Genomic DNA, 26584 nt, shown 5'->3' with positions numbered 1-26584 from the left:
GAGACACCATGGCACAGTTTAACATGACTACCCCACTCAGACACAGTGTACTGACTGAGGTGACCAGTCCCTGTTTTAGCCCACTGAGACACCATGGCACAGTTTAACATGACTACCCCACTCAGACACAGTGTACTGACTGAGGCGACCAGTCCCTGTTTTAGCCCACTGAGACACCATGGCACAGTTTAACATGACTACCCCACTCAGACACAGTGTACTGACTGAGGCGACCAGTCCCTGTTTTAGCCCACTGAGACACCATGGCACAGTTTAACATGACTACCCCACTCAGACACAGTGTACTGACTGAGGTGACCAGTCCCTGTTTTAGCCCACTGAGACACCATGGCACAGTTTAACATGACTACCCCACTCAGACACAGTGTACTGACTGAGGCGACCAGTCCCTGTTTTAGCCCACTGAGACACCATGGCACAGTTTAACATGACTACCCCACTCAGACACAGTGTACTGACTGAGGCGACCAGTCCCTGTTTTAGCCCACTGAGACACCATGGCACAGTTTAACATGACTACCCCACTCAGACACAGTGTACTGACTGAGGCGACCAGTCCCTGTTTTAGCCCACTGAGACACCATGGCACAGTTTAACATGACTACCCCACTCAGACACAGTGTACTGACTGAGGCGACCAGTCCCTGTTTTAGCCCACTGAGACACCATGGCACAGTTTAACATGACTACCCCACTCAGACACAGTGTACTGACTGAGGCGACCAGTCCCTGTTTTAGCCCACTGAGACACCATGGCACAGTTTAACATGACTACCCCACTCAGACACAGTGTACTGACTGAGGCGACCAGTCCCTGTTTTAGCCCACTGAGATACCATGGCACAGTTTAACATGACTACCCCACTCAGACACAGTGTACTGACTGAGGCGACCAGTCCCTGTTTTAGCCCACTGAGACACCATGGCACAGTTTAACATGACTACCCCACTCAGACACAGTGTACTGACTGAGGTGACCAGTCCCTGTTTTAGCCCACTGAGACACCATGGCACAGTTTAACATGACTACCCCACTCAGACACAGTGTACTGACTGAGGCGACCAGTCCCTGTTTTAGCCCACTGAGACACCATGGCACAGTTTAACATGACTACCCCACTCAGACACAGTGTACTGACTGAGGCGACCAGTCCCTGTTTTAGCCCACTGAGACACCATGGCACAGTTTAACATGACTACCCCACTCAGACACAGTGTACTGACTGAGGCGACCAGTCCCTGTTTTAGCCCACTGAGACACCATGGCACAGTTTAACATGACTACCCCACTCAGACACAGTGTACTGACTGAGGCGACCAGTCCCTGTTTCAGCCCACTGAGACACCATGGCACAGTTTAACATGACTACCCCACTCAGACACAGTGTACTGACTGAGGCGACCAGTCCCTGTTTTAGCCCACTGAGACACCATGGCACAGTTTAACATGACTACCCCACTCAGACACAGTGTACTGACTGAGGCGACCAGTCCCTGTTTTAGCCCACTGAGACACCATGGCACAGTTTAACATGACTACCCCACTCAGACACAGTGTACTGACTGAGGTGACCAGTCCCTGTTTTAGCCCACTGAAACACCATGGCACAGTTTAACATGACTACCCCACTCAGACACAGTGTACTGACTGAGGCGACCAGTCCCTGTTTTAGCCCACTGAGACACCATGGCACAGTTTAACATGACTACCCCACTCAGACACAGTGTACTGACTGAGGCGACCAGCCCCTGTTTTAGCCCACTGAGACACCATGGCACAGTTTAACATGACTACCCCACTCAGACACAGTGTACTGACTGAGGCGACCAGTCCCTGTTTTAGCCCACTGAGACACCATGGCACAGTTTAACATGACTACCCCACTCAGACACAGTGTACTGACTGAGGCGACCAGTCCCTGTTTTAGCCCACTGAGACACCATGGCACAGTTTAACATGACTACCCCACTCAGACACAGTGTACTGACTGAGGCGACCAGTCCCTGTTTTAGCCCACTGAGACACCATGGCACAGTTTAACATGACTACCCCACTCAGACACAGTGTACTGACTGAGGCGACCAGTCCCTGTTTTAGCCCACTGAGACACCATGGCACAGTTTAACATGACTACCCCACTCAGACACAGTGTACTGACTGAGGCGACCAGTCCCTGTTTTAGCCCACTGAGACACCATGGCACAGTTTAACATGACTACCCCACTCAGACACAGTGTACTGACTGAGGCGACCAGCCCCTGTTTTAGCCCACTGAGATACCATGGCACAGTTTAACATGACTACCCCACTCAGACACAGTGTACTGACTGAGGCGACCAGTCCCTGTTTTAGCCCACTGAGACACCATGGCACAGTTTAACATGACTACCCCACTCAGACACAGTGTACTGACTGAGGTGACCAGTCCCTGTTTTAGCCCACTGAGACACCATGGCACAGTTTAACATGACTACCCCACTCAGACACAGTGTACTGACTGAGGCGACCAGTCCCTGTTTTAGCCCACTGAGACACCATGGCACAGTTTAACATGACTACCCCACTCAGACACAGTGTACTGACTGAGGTGACCAGTCCCTGTTTTAGCCCACTGAGACACCATGGCACAGTTTAACATGACTACCCCACTCAGACACAGTGTACTGACTGAGGTGACCAGTCCCTGTTTTAGCCCACTGAGACACCATGGCACAGTTTAACATGACTACCCCACTCAGACACAGTGTACTGACTGAGGCGACCAGTCCCTGTTTTAACCCACTGAGACACCATGGCACAGTTTAACATGACTACCCCACTCAGACACAGTGTACTGACTGAGGCGACCAGTCCCTGTTTTAGCCCACTGAGACACCATGGCACAGTTTAACATGACTACCCCACTCAGACACAGTGTACTGACTGAGGTGACCAGTCCCTGTTTTAGCCCACTGAGACACCATGGCACAGTTTAACATGACTACCCCACTCAGACACAGTGTACTGACTGAGGCGACCAGTCCCTGTTTTAGCCCACTGAGACACCATGGCACAGTTTAACATGACTACCCCACTCAGACACAGTATACTGACTGAGGCGACCAGTCCCTGTTTTAGCCCCTTAATGCCGAGTGCCAGACAGGATAACATTTCTTGGCATGATGCGATCGGGGAACGAACCACGGACACTCTGCCACTAGACCACGGAGGCGGTCAACACTCTCAGGTGTTTCATCCCCCTACTTTCCCCCACCTATGTTGCTCAATTTTAACTTCGGAGTTACGGCTGGTACACAGGACCACGTGCCACCACACGTTGAACGTGAAAACACCTGACTCTCCAGACAAACAATAGTCCTGGCCCTTCACCCAACCCATTCAATCCATTCGATAAAATATTCTTTAAACTCTAAACTGATATTGTACCCTACAATTTAGTAAACTTTTTCTCTGGTTGTATTTTATTTAGTTGTAGTGAACACAAAAGCACACATTTTTCTCGCACTAAGTATTGTTAACATAATTAGAGCCAGTGTGAAACTTGGGAGTCTCAGCCCAAAGAGGGGAATAATTAACTGTTATCGAGAGTAAGTCAGCTGAGAAACAGAGAGATACAACTAAATCATGTTTATTTGGAATTTCACTTGGCACAATCTCAGACACAATTAAGTCAGCAGACCCTGCATTAACAAACACACACAGCAAGCAAGTACCTGCACTTACAAGCATACACAAGCACGCACATAGACTAACAAACACACGCAACAAGCAAGCACCTGCATTAACAAACCCACAACAACCAAGCACCTGCATTAACAAACCCACAACAAGCAAGCACCTGCACTAACAAACACACTCAACAAGCGAGCACCTGCATTAACAAACACACATAACAACCAAGCACCTGCACTAACAAACATACACAACAACCAAGCACCTGCACTAACAAACACACACAACAACCAAGCACCTGCACTAACAAACACACACAACAAGCAACCACCTGCACTAACAAACACACACAACAAGCAAGCACCTGCACTAACTAACACACACAACAACCAAGCACCTGCACTAACAAACACACACAACAATCAAGCATCTGCACTAACAACCACACACAACAATCAAGCACCTGCACTAACAAACACTCACAAGCAAGCACCTGCACTAACAAACACACACAACAATCAAGCATCTGCACTAACAACCACACACAACAATCAAGCACCTGCACTAACAAACACACACAACAAGGGGGCGCCTGCACTAACAAACACACACAACAATCAAGCATCTGCACTAACAACCACACTCACAAGCAAGCACCTGCACTAACAAACACACACAACAAGGGAGCGCCTGCACTAACAAACACACACAACAATCAAGCATCTGCACTAACAACCACACACAACAATCAAGCACCTGCACTAACAAACACACACAACAATCAAGCATCTGCACTAACAACCACACACAACAATCAAGCACCTGCACTATTAAACACACACAAGCAAGCACCTACGTAAGAAACACACACAACAAGCAAGCACCTGCACTAACAAACACACAAAACAATCAATTGCAAGCACCTGCACTAACAAACACACACAACAATCAATTGCAAGCACCTGCTTTAACAAACACACACAACAATCAAGCACCTGCTCTAACAAATTCACAACAAGCAAGCACCTACGTAAGAAACACACACAAGCAAGCACCTGCACTAACAAACACACACAACAATCAAGCACCTGCACTAACAAACACACACAACAAGGGGGCGCCTGCACTAACAAACACACACAACAATCAAGCATCTGCACTAACAACCACACTCACAAGCAAGCACCTGCACTAACAAACACACACAACAAGGGAGCGCCTGCACTAACAAACACACACAACAATCAAGCATCTGCACTAACAACCACACACAACAATCAAGCACCTGCACTAACAAACACACACAACAATCAAGCATCTGCACTAACAACCACACACAACAATCAAGCACCTGCACTATTAAACACACACAAGCAAGCACCTACGTAAGAAACACACACAACAAGCAAGCACCTGCACTAACAAACACACAAAACAATCAATTGCAAGCACCTGCACTAACAAACACACACAACAATCAATTGCAAGCACCTGCACTAACAAACACACACAACAATCAATTGCAAGCACCTGCACTAACAAACACACACAACAATCAAGCACCTGCTCTAACAAATTCACAACAAGCAAGCACCTACGTAAGAAACACACACAAGCAAGCACCTGCACTAACAAACACACACAACAATCAAGCACCTGCTCTAACAAACACACACAACAAGCAAGCACCTACCTAAGAAACACACACAACAAGCAAGCACCTGCACAAACAAACACACACAACAATCAAGCACCTGCACTAACAAACACACACAACAATCAAGCACCTGCACTAACAAACACACACAACAATCAAGCATCTGCACTAACAACCACACACAACAATCAAGCACCTGCACTAACAAACACTCACAACAAGGGAGCACCTGTAGGCTTGATCCCAATATTTCCATACTAGGGAGGACACCAGCCATCAGCTCATTCATTAATCATTGTAGCTATTACCGTATCCTTTACACCAGCACAAAAGTCATGATGACACCATAAATAATTTACCATAATTTGTCCCAATATTCACATGACCCTAAAAAGGCGTAAGTCATTGAGGTATTACTGTGCAACTGATGAGAAAATAAAACTGTAGGAAGGATGCAATACCTGGTAAGTATCCACTACTTCTTCTAGGTGGGTGGATTGGTAGGTGGGATTGGTAGGTGGGATTGGTGGGTGGATTGTTGGGCTGGGATGAGTCCAAATTTACTACCCGGGTACCCACTGTAGGTCTCAAGAGATAGGTACAAAATGTCCTATTGGGATTTTCTTTACCATAGCCCTGGCAAAACGTATTTAGATATATGTATTAAACAATCTGGTCATGCATACACTGAAGATGACTTAAGCTATATGGTAATATGACTGTTTACCTTCTAGCTGCAACCACAAGCAGCTTGGGTTGTATACTCCTCAGGAAGCTGAGAATAAAATTCACATGCACGCTGATCAACTGATTGACTGAATCTTGACTTGTTTTAGCCTGTCATGAGAAGGTTTACAAACTTACAGTCTGGTGATTAGATGTGATGCAGAGAGAAGTATTACTGTATATTTAATGAGTAACTTCCAGTGTCTAACAGTTAATTTAGTTTAAACATTAAGCATCATTACAAAACTCATGTTTATATTTAATGCTAATTTAGTCATCAGTGAAATGTCACTAGGCCAAGGACAATTGCAATCGCATACAGCAGTATCAATGTTAACTTTTAAGATATAGAGAATCTAACCCGAGTGAAGCCTCAGAGTTTTTCCACTTTTATCAACTCGTGTTGATATGAACACACAATGCCATTTACAAAGTGGTCAAATGTAACAAATGTTATATTTGGGATAACACTTTCTTAATAAAGTAGAGATTCTAGTACTTTTTTGGGTTTAGTCCTGCCCGGGATTGGCACCTAATCGCCAGCACACAAAGTCAGCAATCTAACCCACTCAGCCACCGAGGCTTCCACTACAAATGAAAGTCCAAGATCACATACTTTGTGTACCCCTCTGACAAGTGTAAATTGTCACGGCTCCCATGGCCGCAATGCCATTTAGAAACTCGGGTGAGATTTTATTGATCAGCCAACATCATTCTTCCAATTGTTTTCAGTTTGTAGAAAGTAATAAGCAGTGTCTTAAGTGTAAAAAGTACTGCTAACAGCTTCAGTAGCAAAGCCATTAGTGATGTCATTTGATTGTGACGTCATAGTAACCAATTACACTTGGCGGACATGGTCAATTGTGTGTACACTATGAAGATGAAAGGATTCCCTCAAATAATTATTTTATTTAAGGATTGACTGTATTTTTTTTGGTTCATTGAGGTATAAATCAAAAACCGATGTGCAAACTGTATGAATCCGCATAGCAGATTCTTACAAAGGTTTGCACATCGGTTTTTTTATTCATACCTCAATGAACCGACAAAAATACATAGTCCATGCTTATAATTAAATTTGACAACGAAAACATATAATAGTATAATCAAAAGCAGTTTATATTAAAGCAGACAAAAATGACGAGATTGATAAACATTCCCGGTGTAGGAATACATACTGTGGCGTGACGTGAATCAGGTGATTGTTTAATTTATGCACATAACTTGACACACCCACACAGTCAGTAGCCAATCAACGGAGAGTAGGATTAAAACAAATTTCATTAGACCTGTCAATCAAGGAAAGAGGCGAGAAGAACTGCAACAGTGAGACGGTAACGAGACCGAACAAATATGTCCAGGAGAAGGTGGCTGTTTCAAATGACATTAGTTCCCTGAAAACGGGAAGACCCAGTTGGAAACATGCTAGTTAGAAATGAAACCCGAAGAAATGAAAGTTGTGGCACCAAGGCGATCGGGACAAAAACAGGCGATCGAGTCTGCACATTTGCTGTTTCATTCCTTCTCTGCCTTCGGTCTCAAGGGTTGTATGGACAAGGAATATGCATGAATTTCGCTGCATGAATTTTGCTAAATGCCCACTGCATGGCAATACACTTGAGCAGAAAGGGAATTCCCTCGCATGTAATAAAAGCAGTCCGCTTCATTGGGAAATGAATGCAATAACACGTGACCAATTCCGCTAATCAGAATGCAGGAATATCAATGAACACAAGGAAAATTTAATTATTTAACCTTAAACACTACTTTAATTCGGGACTACATATGATCTCCAGATGTTTTTCTCCCTGAGGACACACATCTGTTGCCAGCTGCAGTGTGTGGCTCAGTCAGTACAACTGTTGGTGTTCTGCTAAACAATGTGAAAATATAAAAATATCCTCCCACTGATACATTCTATGAATTTAGCCACTAATCTGAAGCCATGCTTAATGATTTGAATACATTGATTGCAAACCTGTAAACAAAATAATGTTTTTTCCTAAACAGCATCTAAAACATATTCAACACTGAACTGAACTGATTAGAGAGGTTCCACTGTACGGATGTGTGAAAGTAGGCAACAGGTGGGCTGGATTAGAGAGGTTCCACTGAACAGATATTTGAAAGTAGGCAATAGCTGGGCTGGATTAGAGAGGTTCCACTGTATGGATGTGTGAAAGTAGGCAACAGGTGGGCTAGATTATAGAGGTTCCACTGTACACATGTGTGAAAGTAGGCAACAGGTGGGCTGGATTAGAGAGGTTCCACTGCACAGAAAGGGTGAAAGTAGGCAACAGGTGGGCTGGATTAGAGAGGTTCCACTGTATGGATGAGTGAAAGTTGGCAACAGGTGGGATGGATTAGAGAGGTTCCACTGTATGGATGTGTGAAAGTAGGCAACAGGTGGGCTGGATTACAGAGGTTCCACTGCACAGATGTGTGAAAGTAGGCAATAGCTGGGCTGGTTGAGAGGTTCCACTGTACAGATGTGTGAAAGTAGGCAACAGTTTGGCTAGATTAAACAGGTTCCACTGTACGGATCTGTGAAGTAGGCAACAGGTAGGCTGGATTAGAGAGGTTCCACTGTACGGATGAGTGAAAGTAGGCAACAGGTGGGCTGGATTAGAGAGGTTCCACTGTTCAGATGAGTGAAAGTAGGCAACAGGTGGGCTGGATTAGAGAGGTTCCACTGTACACATGTGTGAAAGTAGGCAACAGGTGGGCTGGATTAGAGAGGTTCCACTGAACAGATATGTGAAAGTAGGCAATAGCTGGGTTGGATTAGAGAGGTTCCACTGTACCGATATGTGAAAGTAGGCAATAGCTGGGCTGGATTAGAGGTTCCACTGTACAGATGTGTGAAAGTAGGCAACAGGTGAACTGGATTAGAGAGGTTCCACTGTACAGATGTGTGAAAGTAGGCAACAGGTGGGCTGGATTAGAGAGGTTCCACTGTACACATGTGTAAAAGTAGGCACTAGCTGGGCTGGATTAGAGAGGTTCCACTGTACAGATGTGAGAAAGTAGGCAACAGGTGGGCTGGATTAGAGAGGTTCCACTGTACACATGTGTGAAAGTAGGCAACAGGTGAGCTGGATTAGAGAGGTTCCACTGTACGGATGTGTGAAAGTAGGCAACATGTGGGCTGGATTAGAGAGGTTCCACTGTACAGATGTGTAAAAGTAGGCACTAGCTGGGCTGGATTAGAGAGGTTCCACTGTACAGATGTGAGAAAGTAGGCAACAGGTGGGCTGGATTAGAGAGGTTCCACTGTACGGATGTGTGAAAGTAGGCAACAGGTGAGCTGGATTAGAGAGGTTCCACTGTACAGAAGTGTGAAAGTAGGCAACAGGTGGGCTGGATTAGAGAGGTTCCACTGTACAGATGTATGAAAGTAGGCAACAGGTGGGCTGGATTAGAGAGGTTCCACTGTACAGATGTGTGAAAGTAGGCAACAGGTGAGCTGGAATAGACAGGTTCCACTGTACGGATGTGTGAAAGTAGGCAACAGGTGGGCTGGATTAGAGAGGTTCCACTGTATGGATGAGTGAAAGTAGGCAACAGGTGAGCTGGATTAGAGAGGTTCCACTGTACAGATGTGTGAAAGTAGGCAACAGGTGGGCTGGATTAGAGAGGTTCCACTGTACAGATGTGTGAAAGTAGGCAACAGGTGGGCTGGATTAGAGAGGTTCCACTGTACGGATGTGTGAAAGTAGGCAACAGGTGGGCTGGATTAGAGAGGTTCCACTGTACGGATGTGTGAAAGTAGGCAACAGGTGGGCTGGATTAGAGAGGTTCCACTGTACGGATGTGTGAAAGTAGGCAACAGGTGTGTGAAAGTAGGCAACAGGTGAGTCTACCAGTTGTTGAGTGGATCCCTGACCACTGTGTTCAACTACTGGAAAAGGCAATGCAAACAATACAAATTCTGCAGAATTCATATGAAAATTAGCGTATGACCATTTTAGTATTCAAAGAGTACCATGAAAATAACTCAATATACCGTGCTAACAAAAAATTATGATTCACTGCTGTCGAGAACGGCTTATGTATGTGATCACGATCGCAGCTCATGCCAACCCCAGACAATGATGGCCGACCGTAGTAGTGAATGAGTGAATGAGCGAGTATGGTTTTACACAGCTTGCAGCAATATTCCAGCAACATCATGGAAAGGGATGGCATCAAACACTTTACCCACGTATGAGGAGCCTTTACCGCTGGCCTAACCACCCACCCCACCCAAATCTACCCCCACCCCTTCATTCATTAGAAAGTCGGCACCAAACAGACAATGGACAGTCATCATAGTTTTCAAACAAGTCGAGTGAGAGTGAGCGACTTGGGTTTAATGCCACTTTGAACAGCATTCCATTCATAACTTATACCACAGCATGTCAGCTGAATGTGGGAGGAAAGCCTGAGGTGATGCAAGTCTAAGACGTTTACCACTTTGGTGAAACCAAGGGGCATGGATATGGTGCTGACAAACCTAGAAACATAATCGGGGAGAACCGGGATTCAAACCCAAAATCATAGGTTTCTGGCATGTCCAAGGGACGCAACTCTACACAGCCAATTGCGGCACCTAAGATGACTGGGCTAACCATGCCACCTCCAACAAGGGGAGATAAAGGACAACCATATACATTCTAACTCTAAAACTGCCTATCAGTGGGTATAATGGGATCAACATTATTAGGAACAAACTGGCACATTGACTTTGCTGGGTTTCACACCACTTTGAACAGTATTTTAATTTAAAAAATTTAAATATCAGCAGATTGTGGAAAAAAGGTAAAAAATGACAGGTCCAAGGTGTTTATTTCTGTGTTGAAACCAACAGGCAGCAGGCAGTCGAACCAAGGATCATAATCAGGGTGAATCTCGGATTCAAACTCATGACAAGCAGATCCTGGCACAGCAAAGGAACATAACCCTGTAGATCAAATTGTTTGACTTTGATAGGGCACAAGTGGCCCTATGGTGTCCAGTCATATTCTATGCAGGGAATGTATGTCCCACAGATTATTTAACTAATAACTGATCCCAAGCAACCAATGCTTATCGTAATCAGCGACTAGATGGACGGGGTGTTCAGGCCATGTGACTTGGTTCTTAGTGTCACAGAACCGAGACTACATGGGCTGCTCATTATATCAATCACTGGTTTGTCTGGTTTAACTATTGCTTCTTACAAGCTTGATGTCATGGCAAACATCTTGCCAAAACAGTACCCACATTCATGCTGCCCCTTGCTGTCAATAGAGCCCTCCTTTACCTTCAGAGGGATTAATCTGAAGTTACCATGGTAACTGGACACACTGACGTTTTCATGCAGGGGTCCACAACAAATAACACACACATGCAGCATGCCAAACTCTCTAATCTAACAACATGCCAACAACCAAGGCTTGACTTAATTCATCTACGAAACTCACATCTAACATAACTTAGCTGACAAAGTCATATAAAACATACTGTCTTGATCTTTAATTGCTGAACATTTAATTAATCAAGTGCATGATAATTTGTTCATTAATCAATGTAAAACAGTTTGAATGGTAAACATGCCAAAATATTTAAAAATAAAACTTTTCAAAAGAACCAACAGGATACAGCAGACAATCTTTCAATCAGTGGTTAACTTGTAGAGAAGATCAAGCTTCAAGGAGGGCTTCTAGCTTTGTTCATAACACACCTTAACTACAGTCTATATCAAGAGAGAAGAACGCCACTTTATCAATAATATATATCATTTTTGTCAAGCCCTATGAAAGGTAAACAGCAAAAGATAAAGTGTTTTAAAAAAACATCAAATATTATTGCAGTTCTCTTTTTCATTATCAGTCCAAAAGATCCAATTTTGTTCTTTACTGATGTAGATCATGTCAGCCCCGATGTAAGTCCTACATTGAGAACTTATGTAATTTAATAATGAAATAAATCCAGCCTCTCACCATGCAAACAGACCACCATAGGAACATACAACAGCAAATGCTCCCCAGCCAACCTGACTACCCACCCCAAGTTATTAAAACCAGCTTACCACATGGGCGACTGATGCTTCCTGAGCTGATGGGGGCATCTAGGGAGCTCCTGCCACGACTCTGGGAGCACCGGGTCGTCATAGCAACAGTTTTCATTTTCTGGCCAAGTCCCGTCTTGGAGGCAATGGTTCCTGTAGGTCCTGAGAGAGTCCTTACCAAAGCCTTCATCAACATCCTGGCTTCTTCCTGTTTCCTAGCTCGGACCTGAAGTCGGGGATCTCGGGAGTGTTTTCCAGCGGACTGGGGAGTATTGGGTCCTGGTAAGGTCGGGGGGTCTAGTGTCCTTGGTGTGTCTGGAGTCTTTGGGGTCTCAGGAGTCCTAGAGACATCGGATTGTGGGGTGCTTGGAGGAACTGTGGAAGCGGTTTGGCTTGAACTAACAAGTTTGGCAGGGTCTTGAATTGGAAGAGCTTGTTTTGTAACTGGCTGGAAAACTTCTATCTTGGATTCTTCCGTTGCCTCGATGTCCATTGGGGACCCGCTTGAGGAGCTGTATGGAGACGGGGCATCATATTCATCACTGTCATAATCCTCGTCTGGATTGACCACTGGTGACTTGGACACAGACTGGGACACATGCTTAGATACATGTTTTGGCACAGACGTCGAGGATTGTTTTGGCACTGCTTCTGCTAATTTGGACAAGGATTTTCTTAAAACAGTCTTCAGCTGTCTTAGATATTTTGACTGAGAGGCTTGTTGGCTTTTCACTTTACATCCTGAATCTTTCACTAGTCTAGAGGAACTTGCTCTGGTAGCCTTCTGACTCGACTTCTTTGATATCGGGGCAGCGGTCAATGATGGAGATATTGGCTTACTATCATTGATGAGTGCGTGTTCCGGGGGAGGCACTGGCTGAGGGACTGGAGTGGGTAGGTAGCTACTTGAAGATGTAGTTGGGGAGTGGGGAGGTGGTGGTACTGGCAAGGGAATGATGCTGTGTCGGAGGCTACTGGAGAGGCCTTGTGAGGAGGCCGTTGGGGACAGTATAGGAGGAGGAACAGGCTGAGGAACTGACGTTGGTGAAAAAATGCTCAACTGTCCTTGTGATGATGTGGCTGGTAGTTCTTGAGGTGGAGGAACTGGCAAAGGCACATACATTGGCAGGATGTTGCCCGAAGGAGGGGACTGTTGAGGTGGTGGGACAGGTTTGGGCTGGGATGTTGGTAGAAATCCACTTGATATTCCTGGAGGCGAGATTGGTGTTTGATGAGGTGGTGTGACAACTTGTGGGTGAGAAGACTGGAGAAATCCACTTGACAGACGTGGAGGTGATCTAATTGGTGACAGATTAGGTGGCGGAACTGGTTTGGGCTGTGAAGTCTGCAGATATCCACTCAATACTTGGGGTGATGTAATTGGTGATTGATGGGGAGATTGGACAGGTTTTGGCTGTGAAATCTGATGGGGTGATGGGATGGGTTTTGGCTGTGATGGTTGTAAAAATCCACTCAATAACGAAGTGGGTGATGTCATTGGCGACGGAACTGGCTGTGGTACAGGAGACTGTGATGTTAATGATAGTGACGAATCTCGGGAAACGAAGGTCTGCTGCAAGCTACTGGACATGAATGAAGGAATAGGCGAGAGCTGCAGTAACGGGACAGGCAAAGGTAAGATTCCCTGTTGACAGTCACTGGATGATCTCGGGGAGATAGCTGCTGGTGAAAGCATTGGAGATGCAACAGCTTGGGTAACAGAGCATTCTGCAGGTACTGTTCCTGGTGAGGATTTTCGTACAGGGATTTTCATAGGCTCTGTCTCAAAAAATGAAACTTGAGCTTTAACAGTTGGCAACGGAGTAGGGGATGTAACTGGACAGATTTCAATCTGCTGAGAACTTCTGGCGGGCCTCGATGGTGAAGATGGAGGCGACAGCTGAGCTGGTGGAACCCGTAGAGGAATCCTGCTCTGCTGAAGTTTAAATGAAACTTTATGAACAACGTTCTTTAGTAACTCTCCAGGTGACTGCGGAACATCCGTTTGTAAAACTGACTTTGATGAAGAAAGATTAGCTTCACTTTTTGTCCCCTGTTGACCTTGAGAAAGTATTGACTGTTCCTCAGTCAGAACAGACTTTGGAGATGAACTTAACAAGAGGGTTCTGGAAAGTCTCTGTGAGGATGCACATGGTGACTGTTGAGGAGAAGAAACGGCCAAACCTACAGAACCCTGCTTTATGTCTGGTGATCTCTTGGCCGCTGTTAGTGATGGTGAAACAGGTTGAGGCACTGAACTGTGCTTTGTGCAAGAGGAAGGACGTTCTGATGCACATCCTTGATCAGGTTCTAAACTCATCCAACTTGTGTCTTCCTCCAAGCTTATCGTCTGTTCATCATCTTCATCATCCAGATCCATGTCCACCTCTTCATGGTCTGAAAGGCACTCTGAAGTGGATACCCTTATGAGAGAGCTTCCTACTTTTGTCTTGGACTTCAATTCAGTGTTGGAAGCACTGACAGAACTAATCCCAGACTTGGATTCTGAAGAGGCACTGGATTTAACAATTACATCCTTCAACTCTACTACTTTATGAATCTTCTTAGCCTTTGCAGGCTTGACCCTCAGAGAGACTGGCAATTGAATGACCCGTGGTTTTAAATCAGTACTTTTAATTGGTGATGGTGTTGAGGACTTCGGCAGAGGAATATTCCAGATGTCTTGTTGTGTCAGTGCAGAAGAACCAGATGATTCATGAGTATCGTTTGGAGAGTTTTCATTCAAATGTTTCTTTGCCTCTGAAACAGGTATACCTTGTTCATCTCCACTGGGATTAGAGATTAGTTCATCATCACCAGGCTTAGAAGGGTTTGCCGATTTGGAATGTTTCTGAAGAATCTTGGAAGAGAGAGGTTTAGGTGACACCTGCTCAAAGGAGCTTGAAGTAGAAGGGGACTGTTTAACTACCTCTGTCAAAGATGTGGATTTCTTAAGAGGCGTGTATTCTTTAAGAGGCCTCCTCCTTGACTGCTGTACATCATTCCAAAAACTTTTCTTTGGAGAAGAAGCAGGAGGTCGAACCAATCGGATGATAGATGAGGCAGCAGTTAAGCCTTGTGGAAACACAGACTTCTTGCCTGGTGACATGATTTGGACCGATTCTCCTCCAGGCGATGTTTTCTTTTTAAGGTCACTCTCAGAGTGGATGATCTGTGTTTTTGATGGTGAAATTGGAGCCTGCTTTAAGATTGTATTTTCACCTACTGTCACTGGATTTGGTTCTTTCAGAAAAACAGTCCTGGTCATCCATGGTTGACATTTTGGGTCTGTAGTTCTGGAATTCCGAATAGAAGGTTCATTACTAACTAAAGGTAGAGATTTACTATCTGATTTGAGGTCAGTTTCTTCTTGGCCCAAACTATGTTTTCTAGGACTACCATCTTTTAGCTTGCAGTCTTTATGTTCTTGGAGACTCTCAGCACCTCCAGTTTGTTCAACACTTACCCCAGATTTGAGAGTTATCTGGAGACTTTGTGTAGCTTCAACTAAGCCCGAGGAGCTCTCATTGTCCTTGACTGCAGCTTTTCTGGCTTCAAGAACCAATCGCCAAGCAGCTGCCTTCTTTCGTTCTTGCTCCTTCCTTAATGCTTGCTCTTTTGCATTCATCTTTGACCTGTAATTGAATCGGTCATAAAACTGTATCTTACTCCGAGCAGCAGACACAGATCGACTTCTGCTTCTGTGTGAATCTGACAATGAACTAAACACATGTCTTCCATATCCAAACTGCACTTTGGGCAAGGTCTTTCTCGGGGAATATGCAGTTGGTAACCTTCTATCCTCAACTTCAGAATCAGAACTTTCATATGAACTTGACCTTGACCTTCTAGCATCATAGGTTCTCTCCCTTTGCTTTCTGTCCCTGTATCTCCTCTCTCTGGATCCTGAGACGTTACTATGTGTAGGTTTTCTGGAAACACCCTGAAGGGAACTGGATCTCAGTCTTTTTCTATGTCTCCTGTGGGTATCATCACTTTCCCGAGAGCTAGAGCTTTCACTGAAGGAGTCACTATACCTCTTGCCATTCTCACTCGAACTTGAACTTCCTGTTGTATACTCTCGTTCATGTCTGTTACTGTCTTCACTAGAGGTGGAGGTTTCAACTGTTTTCTCACGTTCTCTACCATATCCATCCTCACTCTCGCTTGAGCTTTCAAGCCTTTGTTTTCGCTCTCCAGGGTATCTTTCTTCCCTTTCACATGAGCTAGAACTGTCAACGCTTTTCTTACGTTCTCTGGTACATTTTTCTTTCCCTTCACTTGAGCTAGAAGTTTCTTCTGGTTTTACTCGGTCTCCAATAGATATGTCATCTCTTTCTCTTGAGCTGGAACTTTCAACTCTTTTCAGTCGGTATTGACGATATCTGTATTTTCTCTCTGCTGAGCTACAACGTTCCACTGTCTTCTCTTGCTCACCACATCTGTCCTCTTGTTCTCGTGAGATGAAAGTTTCAACTGTTTGCACTCTGTCTCCATGATATTTATCTTGTAAGCCAAAACTGTCAAACGTTTTTTTTCGTGCTCTATATTTGTCTTCTCTCTCTCTTGAACTGGAACTTCCCATTGTTTCTTGCCGTCCAAGATAATTTTCTTCCCAATCTTGTGAGTCAAAAGTTTCAAAAGTCTCCTCTCCATCTCCACAATATTGGTCTTCTCGTTCTTTTGAGCTGGAATTTTCATCTCTTTTCTTACGGTCTCTTAAATATTTGTCTTCTCGTTCTCTTGGGCTGGAACTTAAATCTCTTTTCTCCCATTTTCTAAGATAATTGTCTTCCCATTCCTGTATGTCATAACTTTCAACTGTTTTCTCTCGTTCTTCATATCTATTTTCTATCTCTCTTGAGGCAAAACTGTCAAATGTTTTCTCACGATTTCTATGACATCTATCTTCTCTTTCTCTTGAGCCTGAACTGTCAACAGTGTTTCCTCGTTCTACACGATATCTCAAAATGTCCCCCCTTTCTCGTGAGCTGGAGGATGCTGCAGCTGTCTCTCGTTCTCGATACCTGTCACCCCGCTCTCTTGACGTTGGCCTATTTTGTGAACCTACTCTGTTTTGAACCTCAAAATCAGACTTATCTGGGGAACTAGATATGGCTGCAGTCCTTTGTTCAATCCATTTGCCTAATAAACTTGCTTCTCTTTCTTTACTGGAATATTCTGCTCTGTGATAACCTATTTTCCTTTGCCTTTGCGCATCTCTTGTATGTCCAGTGCCACTTTCTTCCGACAGTGAACGACCTAGCTGTTGAACCCATTCTTGGTCTCTTTCCAATGAACTAGGCCTCCGATGATATGCCACTGCATCTCTCCTTGATATGTGTCCTCGCATTGATATGCCTGTGTCTCTAGGCAGGGGTACTCTCCTGTCCGTGCCATACCTCTGTTTGGACATTTCAATGTGGAGTTCATGGCAACTTCGCCTGGATGGTCTTTCTTTACCGCCCTCTCCACCTTTCACCCTGTGTCTACTCCTGCTTGCTGCTTCTACACGGACATTGGATGAATTATTCCTGTTGTCATCACTTTCTTCAGAAGAAATGTCACTTAATTCCAGATCAATTCCTCCGACATTCTCGGGTTCAGATTCCTTAAGGCGTGTCTTGTCTGAACCCTCATTCCTTTTCTCATCAGTTGGTCCTCTCCCCACATCAAACATGATGTCATCTTGGGATGAGCCTAGAGCCTTTAGCCGAGGTGGACGTCTTCCCAGTTCTGACCTTTCTGACTTTCTTTGCAGCTGACTCTTTCTGATTCCAGTGTTCAATACATTTCTTCTCCTGCTCCCAGGAGTCTTCCTTGAATTAGAATCAACAGCAGTCATTCCTTCCTCGGGAATCCAACTTGCTTGCTGCCTTCTTCCTTTGTCAACCTGACGAGCCCTGTCTCTTGAATCATCTCGCCTCTCAGAAAGTCTATAACTTCCATATGTCCTTTCCTTCCCTCTAAAGTCTGGACGAAATCCCTTCCCCCTTGATCTGAAACCAGACGAACGTTCCCTAAAAGTATTTCCGTAGGTACCTCTGCCCCGGAATCCTCTTCCTCTGCTTTTCTGGATACGTCCCTGAAATCCTCTGTTAAAGCCAGGCCTTGTTGTAGTCCGTCCACGACGATCAGGGTCATTTAAGGACTGTCTCTGCATTCTTTCATTCAGCACAGTCATCTCACTGTTCCCTGACCTGAACTGATTATCTGGAGGCTTTGTATACACCTGTCTATGCACAGAATCACATTTATCAATATTTAACAAAACAGAAACCCGCTCTACTGAATCATTAAACGTGGAAGTCAAATTATCATCATCTTCATTCCGGTCAATCCTTCTTCTTCTCCGAACACCCTCTTTGTCACATGTCCTAACCAAGACATTTTGACCTCTTGATGATCCTCTGTTAAACCCTCTGAAAGGAGGTCTTCCTCTGTACATGCCTCTCTCTCCACCCCTGAAAGCTCCTCTGCCCCGGAATGGCCGGAAGCCTCTGTCACCTCCTCCACCTCCACCTCCTCTCCCTCTCTCCATGGCCCAGGATCTATACTAGGTACATCCACAAGCTTAGGTCGGAGCATACATAGAAGCACATGATACAACAGCAATTCCCCAACCCAGTGTGTTAGGCAGGTATTAGCAGACGGATACGTCAGAGGTCACAGGCAGAATTCCTTACCAAGAAACAAAACTTCTTCTTCTGTGTCGCTGTGTGGTTTCTGCTTGCTTGGACTGGCTACTGATTTGGTCTCTGCAAGTAGAGCATGCACAGCATTCAAGGATAAAACAAGGCAGTACTTTAGTGTCTAATGGTCTAGTGTAGATCGTTAATGTCTCAGGCTTTGTCTAGTGCAGATCGTGAAAGTCTCGGGCTTTGTCTAGTGCAGATCGTGAATGTCTCAGGCTTTGTCTAGTGCAGATCGTGAAAGTCTCGGGCTTTGTCTAGTGCAGATCGTGAATGTCTCGAGCTTTGTCTAGTCAAATCGTGAAAGTCTCAGAAATGTCTAGAGCAAATCATGAATGTCTCGTGCATCTCGGTCTTTGTCTAGAGCAGATAGTAAATGTCTCGTGTATATCTCGGAAGTCTAGTGCAGATTGTGAATGTGTAGAGCAGATCTTGAATGTCTACTGCCGAACTGTCTGAGTGAATTAAGTGAATGAATGTTGTTTAATGCTGCAGTCAGCAATATTCCATCAATATCATCACAGTCTGTGCCACTAGCCACTATTCTAAAGCCCGAGACTAGTGAACTACTGGTGGTCTAGTTAGTCCAGCTAATTAAAATCAACAAACAACACTAATATCTACAGAAAATCATGCTAAGATCCAAGTTTGGGCTACTATACTCAAATCTTTTTGACACAGTGACCTGACATTATCTTAGTTTGGACAAGAAAACACGGATCATGACAACTGACATGCACTATCAGCCAAGTCACCATGTCTTACCACCCAATAATCTTCAGACATCTCTTACAAAAGCAGGGGGCGCTACTCTTCCCCGGACTCCCCACGCGGCATACAGTCTGACACAGCAGGTCTCAACAATAGGCTGGAATCTTATTCAGCCGTACAGACACTTCTACAGACACATGCTTTTGTTTGTCTCTGATTGTTGTTTAACGCCGCACTCAGCAATGTTCCAGCTATATGACAGCAGTCTGTAAATAATCGAGTCTGGACCAGACAATCCAGTGATTAACATCATGAGCATCAATCTATGCAATTGGGATACGATGACATGCATGAACCAAGTCAGCGAGCCTGACCCCCCGATCGCCTCTTACGGGTGGCTGATGACCGGACAACAATCCCATGCAGTTGTTCAGTACAGTGCTGTTTTGCAAGGATAGAGACTAATCCGCAGTTCTGGCATTTTATTATTTTCTACAAAATTGAATAGGGGTAACAATATTTAAATAATAACAAATATACACACTTAATCTATCCTTGAAGGTTCTACTTAACGTGGCAAACATTGCTTATTAAAGAAATATCAACCACAACCTTTATTAGACATTATCCTACACTATGTAACAAAGTCAGTGAGTATTGTTTTACGTTGCTTTAAGCAATGTTCTAGCAATAGCACAGCAGGGCGCACCAGAAATGGCCTTTACACATTGTACCTATGTGGGGAATCAAACCCAGGTCATTGGCGTGATAAGCGAACACTTTAACCACAGGACTACTCAACCTCCCCTATGTAATATAAGTGAAGAATGTATACATAACGCAATCTCCACTAAGTATCTCATCCAATGTTCCAAACTGAAGGTGGAACAAAACAATGAGACCCCACCATCCAGTAAGGTTGGTTGGTTGGTTGTTTAACGCCGCACTCAGCAATATTCCAGCTATATGACGGCGGTCTAAAAATAATCGAGTCTGGACCAGACAATCCAGTGATTGATATCATGAGCATCAATCCATACAATCGGGATCGATGACATGCATCAACCAAGTCAGCAAGCCTGACCACCCGATCCCGTTAGTCGCCTTTTACGACAAGTATAGTCACCCTTTACAACAAGCATAGTCACCTTTTACTACAAGCATGAGTTGCTGAAGACCTATTCTACCCCTGAATCGTCACAGGTTCCCCGTAAGGTGAAATCATCAACAGAGTGCTGCAGGCTTTAACCTTCACTTACAGAGGTAGGGCTTCGGGGGACCCCATTAATTCATTTAGAGGTCCTTGCAGGCAATACAAGGGCCCTGTAAAGTAATGAAACGGTGTAGTGTACTCTATGTTTAGATAATTACTTCAGAGTCTGGAATGAATCAATGATCATGTGGACAGTGGTCCTGATTGATGGACACTAATAACTGTTTTAAATGTGCTGTAGGTACAGTGAATATAATTATGCATCTCTAGATACTCAGTTATTCTTTTTTCTGCGTCCATTCTCTGCATGTGTGCATCACATAAAACCCTGATGTCGTTAACAGAGTTGAGCAGGCCATGTGGACAGTGGTCCTGATTGATGGATGAAATGACAGACACCCACCAAGAACTGCTCTTTATGCTCTGTCGTTACCATGGATACTATTGTGCATCTCGGGACTCAGGACATGTTTTTTCTGCGTCCATTCCCTACATTTGTGTGTCATGTAATGCCCTGGTGCTCACAAACCAAGGATCATAAGTGAATCTCAATCTCATGTTCAACCCCCCACCAACAGATAATGGCAGGAGTGACTGTAGGAGCTGTTTTCACAATTGTGGTTGTATTGGAATAGCAGCCCACACAATAGTACTGGAATAGTATTCAACCAAATTTTAGGTTCAATAACGTCATATAATCCATTTTCCTCCCTCTTGCTACTAAAACTAAAGGGAAGTAACGCTAATGTTTTCTGTTGTATAATTTGTATTATTGATAACTAAAGGCAACTGTTGAAACTATTGATAGTTATCCATACTATCGACAATACCATTGGCATGTTTAAATTCCTATCTATAATGTACAATCATAGGGCACACAATTGCCATACATCGTTACATCGTTACACCCCAGGACACTGGCCTGCTGCTGCACCTTAGTCCGCTGGGCCACCAGTAGCCTCTGTTGACTGTGAAACAAGCAGTGACAGAAATTGGCACTAGTCCTACAGTCCTTGCCAAACTGCCCATTAATTAAGGTATCATAAGGACTAGTAGATATTTGCCATTTATAAGGGTTTTGCTATATGTTACCATTATACAGACTAGTGGACTAAACATGTTAGTTTCTAACGCTGAATAAGGCCAAAATCAATAAGTTTTAGGTCTAACCGACTGTCTCTTGATTGGTTGACAATAGAATGGGTGAGGCTCGAGTTACATTACTGCACTGAAAGATGCTCATGAAATTAATTTACTGACAGTTATATTTGGTAAAACACGCGAATTTCTTTTTTGAAAAACTATAGATTCCAATTGAAAAGCACATTGTGCCTAGTCAGGGTTTCTTTTCATCCCTAAATTCTTATCCTTACTTATCTTAAACAGTCGCTGATTGGTGCTTCTAAAGACAGCGTGCAATGAGCATACACCTTTCTCACAATGCTAGGTTCTGCAACAATGGCTTCCAGGAGAGGATGCCGCACACAGACGTGTAGAAATTACAGACATTGTTAATTTACAGATTTTCGAGGAAAAACACTTAAATGTAAAAAACAAGAGGGTACAAAAATTGAATACCCACTTAAAACCAACCCATGGCTAAGAATTCCCTAGAGTTCTAGAGTTCTGATTATCCAGACATACGACAGGGAGAAATAAAAGCCGTGGGCTGCAGATGAAGAGACTAGACAGTAGGTCAAAGGACTTTCTTTGACATGGGTGTGACAATGATTCATCAAGGAATTTCAATTCAGTATGCCAAGTGTCCATGATGTGCAATAAGCAGAATCCTTTTTCAAAATGTGAAGTCCTTATGTTCCCAAAAAAATTTAATAAGTAACTAGAATCCACCTACCTGAAATATCCGCAGCCTTAAAGAATTTTGATATGCACTGCAGCCTGGAAGAAAAATACATGACCTAAAGATGTGATAGAAACAATGTGAACCAAAAGGTTTTATAGGTCTTAAATCAAACAGAGAGGCTTATGATGTAGTTGGTATTACATGCTGAATAAACGGACACGGATGAGTCTCTCATCGCAGTCTTCAGCCACTAGTCAAAGCCCCGGTCTAGCAAAATTCTGTACGGTCTAATAAGCACACAATAACATTAAATATTACTGAAAATCATGCTAAGATCCAAGGCTGGCTCGTAGTATCAAACCTTATTGACAGAGACTGTCTCCCAGTGTCCTGATATCACTGGACGAAGTTACGTGGTCCTGAACGCCATCAGTTGTTGTATTCAACTCAAGCGACACCTGGTGTTCAAAATTCTACTTTTTTCCCTTAATCCGCAAGCCTTTTTATCCAGGGGAGGTAACTGACTTTTGGCCCTGATCAAGATTTAACATATGTTTCAATTAGTGGACAAAAGCCTCTTTAATCATTTATCAGTCTTAAGATGCATTCTAAAAGTACTGTGTACAATTTGTAATTGCATCTTAAGAAGATTTATGTGAAGAATTGTTTAACTTTGATCTGAGTCTGAACCCTGTGCAAATGAAGGTGATCACTCATGACACACGCTTCTTCAAAACAATAGAGTCTTTGTGAACACAAAATGTTTGTAAAGACAAAAAGTGACCATTTTGCATTCTTCCCAAGGACTTCAATAGTGTCATGATTGAAGATGTTCAAGAACTTATTCAACACATTCCAAAACTTTCAAAGATTGAGTGAGTGAGTGAGTGAGTGAGTGAGTTGGATTTTAATACCGCTTTTAACAGTATTTCAGTTACATCACGGCGTGTCAGCTTAATGTGGGAGGAAAGCCCAAAGTGATGCAGGTCTCAGACGTTTACCACTTCGGTGATACCCACGAGCACGGGTATGGTGCTGACAAACCTAGAAACATAATCGGGGTGAACCGGGATTCAAACCCACAATCATAGGTTTCTGGCGTGCCCAAGGGACGCTATTATGCACAGCATATCGCAGCGCCTTTGACGACTGGGCCACTGGGCCCCCCACTTTCAAAGAACAGGTACACTAGTTCAGACATGGCAGATCATAACATTCTGTGACTTTAGCCACTAGTCTCAAGCCCAGAAATTGGCACTAGTCCTATAGTCCTTGCCAAACTGCACAATAGTTAAGGTATCAAAAGGACTAGTAGAAATTTGGCATTTTTAAAGGTTTTGCTATATGTTATCATTATAAGGACTAGTGGGCTAAAAACACTTAGTTTCTATCCCTGATTAGCCTGAGTCTAGCAAGATGTTGTTCAGTCTAGTAAGCTGAGCTATTGATAGTCTGAAAGATAACATTGAAATCTACAGGAAAAGATGCCTTTAGCCAATTTTAGTCTAGTGGCACAGACTGTCATAAGCAGTTAAAAATAAGGGTGAGATGCACTTTTGCATTCACAGCACTGAGAATGTGTGTACACCATACATGTAGACATAAAGACATGTCATATAGTATGACAATTAAGTATTTGATAATATATCAGATACTCTGTACACTGAACCCTTGATAACCCAGACCCTGTCTTTCTGGAAACGCCATCTTCGGGCTGGCTTCTGCTTGGAACATAGGAATACAAAGGGACATAACTCTTTAACCAGAATCTGTTATTCTGCAGGGGTGTTCAACTTGCCCTACTTGCCCTACTAAATCAGAGAAAAGAAGAAAACTTTAACTTTCACAACAAAACATTATTAACTGAAGCAACAGTTAATGGGAGATGTGCAGAATAGAATATTGACTAGTCAGGTACTTCATCATCTTCCCGAGGCAAGAGAGTTAACAGACTATAAAAGTCCAGTTTTCACCCTTGCCGAACTAGGCTGGTATTATGGAGTTAGATTTGGGGAGTTAGATTTTGGCTGGACTAACGAGCCTGTGCATAGTCCAATCAAAATCTGGCACCGAAATCGAAATCCGGTTCGTAAACTGTCATGCAGATTTCGGTCAATTGCAGGATTTGCACAGCATTTGCACAATTTTTCTCATTGTCAACAGATATTTTCCAAATCTTTTCACATTATTAATCAAGGTGCTCACGTGATTTGATGCAGTTTGCGATGTAAGACCCGTTTTCTCACAATATAGATCTTGATTGTCCATCAGATCGTCTTGACTGGGCGCCGCCATTTTGTTTGAAGCAAATGCAAGTGATACGAGAGGTGGAATCTAAATGGTCCATAGGAGAGGCATCGATTTAACTCGTAAAAGCCACTGGTGGCGCTACGATCGAGCCCAGGAATTCCAGCCTAGTTCGGCAAGGGTGGAAACTGGACTTTTAAAGTCTGTTAACTCCCTTGCCTCGGGAAAATGGTACTTCATCTGCAGTTGACAAACATACGATGCATGTTCTCTGTTTCAAAGTTAATATCGCTGATTTTCATAATGGTCCGAGAGCAACTAATTACATTTTCGCATTCGCCTGGGACATTATTTTCACGGTCAGGCAAGTCACGCATACTAATTGAACACCCCTGAATTCTTGAAACTTGTTAATACTGGTGACTCGTAGGGAATGCTGGATTAACAAGGGTTCACTGTAAACAAGGTACATGAGTTTCTCAAACCATTGTTAGCTTAATTCACTCACGTTTTGAGTTTTAACAAATCCACGGGCTTATAGATGCAAGTATGAATTATGAAAACTAATCCAATTGAACATTAAAATGACCATTTCATTCTGATCCAATACGTGAAAGTTAAGACTATCCATGGCCCTTAAACATGATTACAAGAAATCCATATATAGCTAAAGGCTTTAGACATAAATGAAGAGAAGTGAAGTGTAGTGTGCCAGGTGATGCAGGCCTTTTCGGGAGGTCAAAGTGCAGCGATAGAAACTAACAGTTTTAGCCCACTAGTCCTTATAATGATAACATATAGCAAAACCCTTAAAATGGGCCAATTTCTACTAGTACTTAGGATACCTTAACTATTGGGCAGTTTGGCAAGGACTATAGGACTAGTGCCAATTTCTAACGCTGAAATTGACAACTGTCAGACTCCCATCGTACCATCTAGCACAACAATGATCACACACATGATAAGTTGGATTAGAAATTCACATTAACCCGGGGCCAGTATAAATTCCTGTGGGCTAGTACAAATTTCTAAATTTCCCTATTGTTTAAACATTACAATGGCATTTTATCATTACTCAGGCTTGTGAAGCTTTTGAGTTTAGTTCTAACCCTGAATTAAACAAAATAAACAAGGATATTCCAATAAAGTTTGTTCTTTCACATGTTTCCAGTTTCCAAAAGAACCTGGAGCCCCTGGCCAAAATAAACATTTTTGTCTAAAGCTTTTATCACTAATGGTCTTGTCCACATTTTGAAAATAAATAACAGAATAGCCTTTAGAATTGAACAGGTACATTCTCCATGTTGTCATTTAACAAGTTTAACGAAAAACTCAGAAACATCACATTAGATCTAGTACAAACTGAACTAGGACAATCCATAGATCAGCAAGTTCACCTTGGCAAAATGCATCACGTCTGTTTGGAGAAAGTCGTAGTCAGATATCGGGCCACATATGCACGCTGAGGTATGCTATGTTAATCTAAGTCTAAACATGTCTAGTCTATAACGGAAACAATACGAGGTACGCTGTGAAGTGTTTGTTGTTGCACTATCGACCCACTTCCTTTTTTCGAAAGGAAACTTGCGCTGCTGAACTATTGTTCAACGTTCGTGCAAGATAGTCCATCAAATCACATGCCTCCGACCATTCAACTAGTTATATGTTTATTGTCCTTGAATAAAGGAACGGCCATAGTCTACAAATACTTTTCAAGTTAGTATGGATCAGCTGATTTTGTATTTGCCCGTGTTATGTTCTTTTTTTTTCAGTAGTCATGCCATGTATTCACCAGATTCTAATTTATTT

The 26584-nt window shown here is 43.5% G+C and overlaps 1 protein-coding gene across 1 annotated transcript in view; it reads right to left on the bottom strand.

Moving 5' to 3' along the window:
• LOC139453318 (serine-rich adhesin for platelets-like) overlaps positions 1–26233 on the bottom strand; it is an 88936-nt gene extending 62703 nt beyond the window's left edge. The window contains exons 1-3 of the mRNA XM_071234985.1: positions 26173–26233; positions 22580–22623; positions 12130–18866 (exon numbers count right to left, since the gene is read on the bottom strand). Of these exons, the coding sequence (XP_071091086.1) occupies positions 12130–18649 (6520 nt within the window). The 5' untranslated portion in view covers positions 18650–18866; positions 22580–22623; positions 26173–26233. The remainder of the gene's footprint in view (positions 1–12129; positions 18867–22579; positions 22624–26172) is intronic.
• Between the last annotated feature and the right edge of the window lie 351 nt (positions 26234–26584).

Source organism: Haliotis cracherodii, unplaced genomic scaffold, assembly GCF_022045235.1.
Source record: "Haliotis cracherodii isolate W230 unplaced genomic scaffold, xgHalCrac1.p SCAF_9, whole genome shotgun sequence".
In the NCBI taxonomy this organism is placed as follows: Eukaryota; Metazoa; Mollusca; class Gastropoda; order Lepetellida; family Haliotidae; genus Haliotis; species Haliotis cracherodii.
The sequence above is the reverse complement of the archived record's forward strand: the minus strand, read 5'-3'. Positions and strand labels throughout refer to the sequence as shown.